Source organism: Anabrus simplex, chromosome 2 (assembly GCF_040414725.1).
Source record: "Anabrus simplex isolate iqAnaSimp1 chromosome 2, ASM4041472v1, whole genome shotgun sequence".
Taxonomy (NCBI): domain Eukaryota; kingdom Metazoa; phylum Arthropoda; class Insecta; order Orthoptera; family Tettigoniidae; genus Anabrus; species Anabrus simplex.
This window is the reverse complement of record NC_090266.1, coordinates 979,574,546-979,584,852: the sequence shown is the minus strand read 5'-3', so window position 1 is coordinate 979,584,852 and position 10,307 is coordinate 979,574,546. Positions and strand designations below refer to the sequence as shown.

The 10,307-nt window shown below is 41.3% G+C and overlaps 1 protein-coding gene across 1 annotated transcript in view; it reads left to right on the top strand.

Moving 5' to 3' along the window:
• Nucleotides 1–2,592: 2,592 nt before the first annotated feature.
• RhoGAP1A (Rho GTPase activating protein at 1A) overlaps nucleotides 2,593–10,307 on the top strand; it is a 594,034-nt gene continuing 586,319 nt past the window's right edge. Inside the window, exon 1 of the mRNA XM_067141809.2 lies at nucleotides 2,593–3,680. Coding sequence (XP_066997910.2) covers nucleotides 2,705–3,680 — 976 coding nt within the window. The 5' untranslated portion in view covers nucleotides 2,593–2,704. The remainder of the gene's footprint in view (nucleotides 3,681–10,307) is intronic.

Genomic DNA, 10,307 nt, shown 5'->3' with positions numbered 1-10,307 from the left:
ACCATCCGCCATCTTTAATCAAGAGAGCACCGTGCTGCACTCTCTAGTTGAAATGTGGTGCCGGCAAATTCGATGTGCTTTAGGAACTCATGTGTTTTTTTGACAGCTCTCATCCGCCATCTTTAATCAAGAGAGCACAGTTCTGCACTCTTTAGAAGAAATGTGGTGGCGGCAATTTGAAAATGTCTACTCGCTGTTGTTTGGAAACAAACCCACATGCTTTTTTGACAGCTGTCATCAGCCATCCTTAATCAAGAGAACACAGTGCTGCACTCTTCAGCTACTTACCTTTGAGATGTGGTGGCGGCAAATTCCACGTGCTCTTGTTTGGAAACAAATCCACGTGCTTTTTTGTCATCCGCCACCTTTAATCAAGAGAGCACCGTGCTGCCCTCATGCAGGCAATTTCTACGTCACAGCTGTCATCCGCCATCTTGAATCTACAGAGCACCGTGACGCACTCTTTGTGGTGGCGGCAAATTCCACATCCGCCATCTTTAATCGACAGAGCACCGTGCCGCACTCTTTGTGGTGGCGGTAGATTCCACATCCGCCATATTTAATCGAGAGTGCACCGTGACGCACTCTTTAGTTGAAATGTGGTGGTGGCAAATTCTGCATCCTCCTTCTTTAATCTACAGAGCACCGTGACGCATTCTTTGTGGTGGCGGACAATTTAAAAAACATGTCAAGGAATACCTTTGTTCTAAAAGAACCTTTTCCCCTGCTCTGTCAAGGCATAGCTTTATCGAATGCTTGTAGATTATATTACAAAAGAAGTGATTAAGAATATAATCGAACACTCTACTCGATACAACATATGATCAGAACATTGATTGATGTGTTTCGGGTGCACCTTCGTTCTAAGAGAAAACAAGATTACAGTTCAGAACAGCTTGCGTAAGATAGCGATTGTTTGCTCAGCATAACTTGCACCTAACATGTTTTTGTAACTTAGCGAAAAGAAATAAATTCTAGTCTTATCACATCAGGAAGGGTAAATGGCTAAATCCTGGTCTTTCAGCGTCAGGAAGGGCATCTAGCCGTAAAACAGATTCTTGCGATTTAAATCTTGCGTCAGGAGGGGCACTCGGCTGTAAATCAGATTTTTAATTCCGGTCCTGTTACGTTAGGAACCGCATCTAGCTGTAAAACAGGAGCTCCTAACATTTACAGTGTTAAGCTTTAGGAACAGTCTATGTGCTCACACCGGGTTACATCATTTGTTGTTCGGTTTTTGTTCCGCTGTTTAGAACACTGTCTTTGAAGTTGTATCAGTGTAGTCAGTCAGAGTGATGTAAGGAATGCATGTGTTGACTGAAATTGTACGCTAGTCTTCTGGCTGTAGTAACCTTCAGCGAGGACACTGCGTGCATGATAAGCTACTTGTAACTCAAAGAGCATTTTCTTAGTCGTGTTGGTAATTCCTTCTAGTATAAGTTCCTAAGATAAAATATTATGATTGTACGGAGAGGGTAAAACCCAGTGCCAGCACATAGCCTACTCCTATCGAAAGAGCCTGCACGGTGCCGCCACATAGACTACTCCTGTTGAAGGAGCCTGTACAAGGTTTGACGTCCCCATCAATAGCGTTATATACCCTTACTTAATGCTGGCTTTTTGCACACCCTCTGGTTGTTCGAAACTGCCTGAGAATGTAATATACAACAGTAGGGAGAGGGTAAATCCCGGTGCCGGTACATAGTCTACTCCTACCGATGAATCCTGCACATAGCTTATCGCCTCCATCCAACAGATGAATCACCATCAACATCTTGTACTCACAATCATTTTCGAAGGAGTCTGCACATGGTTTAACGCCCCCATCAACATCGTTATATGCCCTTACTTAATGCTGGCTTTTTGCACACCCACTCTATTTCTGACTATAAATTTTAGTATAGTGCAGAGAGAACGACACGCGTACCGGTACTGTATTTGTAGCTAGTAACAAAGAGGATGAAAGAGAATGAAAGGGAATGAGTGTTGCGGAGTGTTGTAACTATAAACCTACTTCATGAGAAGCACATCGTTTGCGTCGTTTGGCTATCTGTTGACATGGAAACGGCAAAGAAGTTACCGAAGCTGTACCAACATCTCACGAACAACGAATTGATTTGACATGTTTACCACTTGGAGCGGAAAACACGCCAACATGTTAAAAGTGTTAAGCTCAACATTCTGAGTTAACATGCAAAGTCATTTGGAAGACACAATCACAATATACATGTTAATTGTAACATGTTAAATTTAACATGTTGGTGTTAAATGTTAATCAGTGGAGACCGGCCTTTAAATGTTAATCACTGGAGACCGGCCTTTATGGAATGGAATAACTCACCAAGGGCAATATTCAATCAATTTCCAATGTCTTTGCAGTTGTTTAAGAAAAGGCTAGGAAAATAACAGATGGGGAATCTGCCACCTGGACGAAACCCTAAATGCAGATCAGTAGTGATTCATTGATTGACGTGTGCTGTCAGCAAATGGCTCTATTGTTTACTTATGGTCGATTATTATTTCTCCATGATCGTGGTAAACACTTATTTATTTACTCTTTAGTGACGGAAAGTGGAGAGCAAAGAGGATGAATGGAGAGTTGTGTCATGGCAGCGGCACGGGTGTTGGTTGTGGGTGTGATGATGTATTGTGCCAGGGACCAACTTTCGATTTAAGATGAATATTGTAGATTTTTGGTAGTGCAATGAGTGTGTTTGGTGACTTCAGAAACGTTTGGGTTCAGAGATTTCCCGGGAGTGATTTACCAGCAGCCTGGGAAGAAGACGTCAGAGCTAATCTCGCGAAACACAAACAAAAAGTAGCAGTGTTGAGGGAAGAACTTGAAAAGGAGGAGTTTTATGTGGAATATTTGGAAAGACTGTTATTAGACGTTGCCGAACACAAAGCACGTGCTCAAAGTGATAGTGATGGCAGTTCAAAGGATAAGGAAACAGATGCTGAAGACTGTGATAGTAAAACTGACTTGCCAGGAGTTTTGGATGAAAGTGTTACAGGTTGCTGTAGTGTAAATACATCTGAGTCTAAAGCCCAGGCTTCGGACACCGTAAATAAAGACTCGGTTCACCAGTGTGTTAGTGAACTATCAATTTCTTTGTCCGACTCGCGTGTTATACGATCACGTAGCGATTTACCTGACCGAAGTTCAGTCGTTGGTAAAGCATTAGAAGTTCGTCGAGCACGAAGTAATACCCACCCCAACATTTCTAATTATGTAACAGTTATAGAAGTAAATGGACTGAATGCGGCCAAACGCGATGGCCAAAAGGATACCCTCGAAGGTAAATCGGATCCCACCAAAAAAGTTCCACCGAGGCCTCCCCCGAAAAAAGTTCATAGACTTAAGTCCGAAAGTAGTTTTCGATCGTTAGATTTTGAATACGGAAGCAGTGTTTCGTTAGATAAACTTGTTGATGAAATTTCTGGAGATGCTCTCACTCATTCTAGTGAAGGTAATCTGTCGTGTTCTGATACAAAATGTAAACAAGTCGAGGGAAGTGATGAAGAAAGTACTGCTGTCAAAGACTGTACTGTGTTGAAGTCAGAATTAACGTCAACTAACTCTCTTCCACACCCGGATGGGTATGCACACATTCCTGAGGATGAGGAACCTTACTATGATTCTGTTGCTCTTGATGGAGAATACGTGTATCTGCAAACAGGTAATGATTGAAGGAAGTAGGCTAACTGAGGAATTATGCTTCTCTTTTATTATTATTTTTTTTTTTTGAGATGCATTAGTGAGGTCAGAGTTTTTACAGTACTTTGATGGTATTAATATTCTGTAAAGGCAACTCAAACTCCTGAGTGAAAATATACTTCTTTCCCTGGTGATTTGATTAGTTTTAGTGTAAGCCTGTATTTTCGTTGCCTTTCCTTTGTTGTTGCAGGTGCTCATTCTTTTGGAAAGATGAAATGCTAGAAAATAATGGAGATCGATAGTGTTCAATAATTGGATATTTCAGATTTGGAATGTGCATTTCGGTCTTACTTGGATAAGTTATCTCTTTGTATGGTTGGAGAGCATTGGTAGGCCTATCCATATTTACCCTTCTGTCTCCAATTTATTGTTGAATATATTTATTTCTAAACAATGGAGTGTGTCTAAAATGTCCTCAAATTATGTCCCTTAACAGAAGTATGGGTAAAAATTCTGTACCTGGTTTGTGAAGTGTAGTTTTTAGATCCAACATAGTGGCGGCTCCGACCAGAGGCTTGCCATCTTCGGCATTACACTGTACATAGCTACTGAATAATGTGAAAGATGATGAAAAATATGTTACATCTACAAAATATTGATTTGGACAAGACCATTGGTCTTGATAGGGTAGGACATAGCCTGGATAAGTTACATCCGGCTAGTAACAGGACCGTCGTACTGGACTGGTTAGGTCTGGAAAGTGGCAAAATTGTTGGTCTGGGGGCATAATCCGCAGGTTAGCAGGCCTGTAGCATCCCCTGGAGTGTTGCCAAAATGTGACAAGTGACGAAGTGAGAGACAGTATGGTTACAGGTGCATGTCTTGACAATTTGAAAGTGCATGGTTTTCTGTCAAAGACTGTACTGTGTCGAAGTCGGAATTAACGTCAACTATTCTCTTCCACACACGGATGGGTATGCACACATTCCTGAGGATGAAGAATTTTACTATGATTCTGTTGCTCTTGATGGAGAATACGTGTATCTGTAAACAGGTAATGATTGAAGGAAGTAACTGAGGAATTATGCTTCCTGTAGGTCGTTTTCATCCTGTAAGAAACATTCTTGTAGGGACAGGTTGGTGGGTCCCTGGCAAGCATCGAGAAATTCACTGCAGAATGAGACAAAGACATGCAATAGTAGTGTCTACATAAGGACCATTAATTTACACCCCTTAATGCATTGCCAGAAGAGAACCTATTGATATATTGATCAAATAGGTCTAGGCGTATGTTGTTTGGTGACACTGAATTATTACAGTAGCATATCAGTAAACTCAGGATCACTTCCTTACTTTCATCAATACTTAGAAGTGATTGGCAATCTCATAATTATTATTAACTCTAACAATAGCAAGAAAATTTTTATTACACACAGTACAAACAGAGGGCATAAGAGACCCATAAAGAAAAGTTAAATTTAGTTTCACTTACACTGTATAACTTGACGGCCCCGCGGTGTATGGGTAGCGTGCCTGCCTCTTACCCAGAGGCCCCGGGTTCAATTCCTGGCCAGGTCAGGGATTCTTACCTGCATCTGAGGGCTGTTTCGAGGTCCAGTCAGCCTACGTGATTAAAATTGAGGAGCTATCTGATGGTGAGATAGCGGCCCCGGTCTAGGAATCCAAGAATAACGGCTGAGAGGATCCGTCATGCTGACCACGTGACACCTCATAATCTGTAGGCCTTCAGGCTGAGCAGCAGTCGTTTGGTAGGCCATGGTCCTCCGGGGCTGTTGCACCATGGGGTTTGGTTTTGTATAACTTGTCTGATACTTGCATACATTATGCATTTGAAATGGCATTACTTCCGTGTCTGTAGACTTCATTTTCCTTTAAATCAGTTTCTTTCAGAACTTCTGCAATCACTATTTCAAGACAGATATCATGTATATCATGCTTGAATATGTTCGCCTTTCAATGGCAGCAAAAGACCAAACACAGAAAGAAAGTTTACTTCAGAAAAGGATGTGAATACATGGGATACAGTCTCAAAAATTATAAAATATCTTTCTTTTTAGGCTGTTTCTTAAATTGTTCCTTAGTATTACCTGATGGATTTGGTTACAACAAACTGTATCATTCAGTACTCATTCCCATAAAGAAGCGCAGGAGGACTTGCTTCATTTTTATACCTAGGCCGGCAGAACTGGAATACCGTGCCAACACTTTGTCGTTGGGGCACGTAGGTGTCAGCTTGCATTTGGGAGATAGTGGGTTCGAATCCTATTGCCGGCAGCCGTGAAGGTGGTTTACAGTGGTTTCCTATTTTCACTCCAGTCAATTGCTGGGGCTGTACCTTAATTAAGGCCATGGCCGCGTCCTTCCTGCTCCTAGCCCTTTCCTATCCCATTGTTCCCATAAGACCTGTGTGTGTCGATTTGACGTAAAGCAAAATATTAGAAGACAAAAAAAATCACTTTGTCTTGAAACTTAGGAGGGTAAATCTTATAAATCCTACCTGGTATGGCATGTAGGGGAGATAGAAGTGTTCATTATCATTGCTGGGAGCCCACCAACCAGCCATTAACAGTTACTTTCCTTTTATAGTAAAGTATAATAAAACTACAGCATATTTGGAATGTATGTCTCTTCTTAAAAAGAAGGAATCCATACTTTTCTCAGTATTGACCCAGTTAATATATAACTTACTGGAAAGTAGGTGTATGAACGAATGGTGCTATTGGCTGAATTGTGCCATATGGTATCTTTCACATAATTGAACATAGTTATTTACTTAAATGCATTTTGTTGCCATCTGCACCACAATGAAAACTCTTAAATTAATGGTGATACAGGTTGTGCTTCCTGGGAATACTAGAGGTCTGTATGCCAATTTGTGGACTAACCTGGGGTTTATGCCCCCACGATCCCTTTTGTTTACCATGAAAATGTCTTTCCAGACCAGTGGTTTTGTCCAGACCGATTGTCTAACCAATCTAGGTCAATGGTTTTTTCCAGACCAAGGGTATAACCAATCCAGACCAGTGGTTTTGTCATTGTCACTCGCTGTGGGTTAATATTCCAATGAACCGCGCAAAGTTGGATTTCTAACCTTGGTGTCAATACATGGGATTTCCACAAACAGGTAGTTGCATTATCAGAGCAATTGATATAGCCACTAAGAACAAAAGAACTTCAATCTCTGTGCCTAGTGGAGCATGTTCTGGCATGTTACTTATTGGGACGATGTTCCAGTTCTGCCACCTAGACCTACCCTCTTGGGATGTTAAAAAGAATGACTATTTTTGTTGTAACATATCTCTGTAGAGGCTAATGATACATGATCAAGGACTATCACCAGTAATGAACATTTGTAACTGTTTTGGTGTGATAATCTGCATTCAATCAATCAATCACTACTGATCTGTATTTAGGGCAGTCGCCCAGGTGGCAGATTCCCTATCTGTTGTTTTCCTAGCCTTTTCTTAAATGATTGCAAAGAAATTGGAAATTTATTGAACATCTCCCTTGGTAAGTTATTCCAATCCCTAACTCCCCTTCCTATAAATGAATATTTGCCCCAATTTGTCCTCTTGAATTCCAACTTTATCTTCATATTGTGATCTTTCCTACTTTTAAAGACACCATCCAAACTTATTCGTCTACTGATGTCCTCCAATGCCATCTCTCCACTGACAGCTCGGAACATACCACTTAGTCGAGCAGCTCGTCCCCTTTCTCCCAAGTTTTCCCAGCCCAAACTTTGCAACATTTTTGTAACGCTACTCTTTTGTCGGAAATCGCCCAGAACAAATCGAGCTGCTTTTCTTTGGATTTTTTCCAGTTACTGAATCAAGTAATCCTGTTAAGGGTCCCATATATTGGAACCATACTCTAATTGGGGTCTCACCAGAGACAAATATGCTCTCTCCTTTACATCCTTACTACAACCCCTAAATACCTTCATAACCATGTGCAGAGATCTGTACCCTTTATTTACAATCATATTTATGTGATTACCCCAATGAAGATCTCTCCTTATATTAATACCTAGGTATTTACAATGATCCCCAAAGGGAACTTTTACCCCATCAACGCAGTAATTAAAACTGAGAGGATTTTTCCTATTTGTGAAACTCACAACCTGACTTTTATCCCCGTTTATCATCGTACCATTGCCAACTGTCCATCTCACAACATTATCGAGGTCATTTTGCAGTTGCCCACAATCTTATAACTTATTTATTACTCTGTACAGAATAACATCATCTGCGAAAAGCCTTATCTCCGATTCCACTTCTTTACACATATCATGGATATATATAAGAAAACATAAAGGTCCAATAATACTGCCTTGAGGAATTCCTGTCTTAATTTTTACAGGGACAGATAAAGCTTCACCTACTCTAATTCTCTGAGTTCTGTTTTCTAGAAACAGAGCCACCCATTCAGTCACTCTTTTGTCTAGTCCAATTGCACTCAATTTTGCCAGTAGTCTCCCATACAGTCCAATTGACCTGAATCCAGGATATCTGCTATATCTTGCTGGAATCCTACACGTTGGGCTTCAGTGGAATAACCTTTCCTAAACCCAAATTGCCTTCCATCAAACCAGTTATTAATTTTGCAAACATGTCTAATATAATCAGAAAGAATGCTTTCCCAAAGCTTACATACAATGCATGTCAAACTTACTGGCCTGTAATTTTCAGCTTTATGTCTATCACCCTTTTCTTTATATACAGGGGCTACTATAGCAACTCTCCATTCATTTGGCAAAGTTCCTTCATGCAAACAATAATCAAACAAGTACTTCAGATGGTTCATGTTTGTGGGTTACTGTAGTCACGTCCTAGTTCGTGAACCATGGGCAACGGCTGAGTGGCCTAGTAAGTGGTCCTGAGAGTCGGGATACCAGTTGCTATGGAATGGGAGTGGGCATCTCGGACATATTCTGAGTCGTGGCCCTCCTTGTGCTCAGGCGGCTAGGACTACACAATTCACCGGTGGTCCATAACCCGTTAGAGGAGAGATCCTCACTTGGAGTATGTGCAAGTAGGGCAGCATCCTGCTTCATGAATTTACCGAGCTCAGAACACTTTAAGCAAGCCTCGGACCTATGGGAGTAATGGAGTCCCACTCCCATTTGACAGGCGAGGGACTCCTTGGAAACAACTTGGCGAACGAAATGGAATTCGATGGGGAGCTATCAATATTAATGGGGCTTATGGAAGAAAGTAAAACTGGCTGAGTCAGCAAAGAGGATGCATCTGGATGTGCTAGGAGTAAATGATATTCGGGCAAGGGGAGAAAAAGGAGGAAGAGATAGGAGATTATAAAGTGTACTTGACGGGTGTTAGAAAGGGAAGGGCAGAGTCTGGGGTAGGGCTCTTTATCAGGAATACCATTGCACGCAACATAGTTTCTACTAGGCACGTAAGTGAGCGAATGATGTGGGTAGATTTGTCAGTGGGAGGAATTAGGACAAGAATTGTGTCCGTGTATTCACCATGTGAGGGTGCAGATGAGGATGAAGTTGACAAGTTTTATGAAGCATTGAGTGACATCGTAGTCAGGGTCAACAGCAAGGATAGAATAGTGCTAATGGGCGATTTCAATGCGAGAGTTGGGAATAGAACTGAAGGATACGAAAGGGTGATTGGTGAATGTGGGGAAGATATGGAAGCTAATGGAAATGGGAAGCGTTTGCTGGACTTCTGTGCTAGTATGGGTTTAGCTGTTACGAATACATTCTTCAAGCATAAGGCTATTCACCGCTACACATGGGAGGCTAGGGGTACCAGATCCATAATAGACTATATCTTAACAGACTTTGAATTCAGGAAATCTTTTAGGAATGTACGAGTTTTTCGGGGATTTTTCGATGATACAGACCATTATCTGATCTGTAGTGAACTAAGTATCTCTAGGCCTAGGGTAGAGGAAGTGAAATCTGTCTGCAAACGAATAAGGGTAGAAAATCTCCAGGACGAGGAAATTAGACAGAAGTTCATGGATATGATTAGTGAGAAGTTTCGAACAGTAGACAGTAAGCAGGTTCAGGATATAGAAAGTGAATGGATGGCATACAGGGATGCTGTAGTAGAAACAGCAAGGGAATGCCTAGGAACAACTGTGTGTAAAGATGGGAAAAGGCGAACATCTTGGTGGAATGATGAAGTGATAGCAGCCTGTAAACGTAAAAAGAAGGCTTATCAGAAATGGCTCCAAACAAGGGCCGAGGCAGACAGGGATTTGTACGTAGATGAAAGAAACAGAGCGAAACAAATAGTTGTTGAATCCAAAAAGAAGTCATGGGAAGATTTTGGTAATAACCTGGAAAGGCTAGGTCAAGCAGCAGGGGAAACCTTTCTGGACAGTAATAAAGAATCTTAGGAAGGGAGGGAAAAAGGAAATGAACAGTGTTTTGAGTAATTCAGGTGAACTCATAACAGATCCCAGGGAATCACTGGAGAGGTGGAGGGAATATTTTGAACATCTTCTCAATGTAAAAGGAAATCATCATGGTGGTGTTGCAAACAGTCAAGCTTATGGGAAGGTGGAAAATGATGTTGGTGAAATTATGCTTGAGGAAGTGGAAAGGATAGTAAATAAACTCCATTGTCATAAGGCAGCAGGAATAGATGAA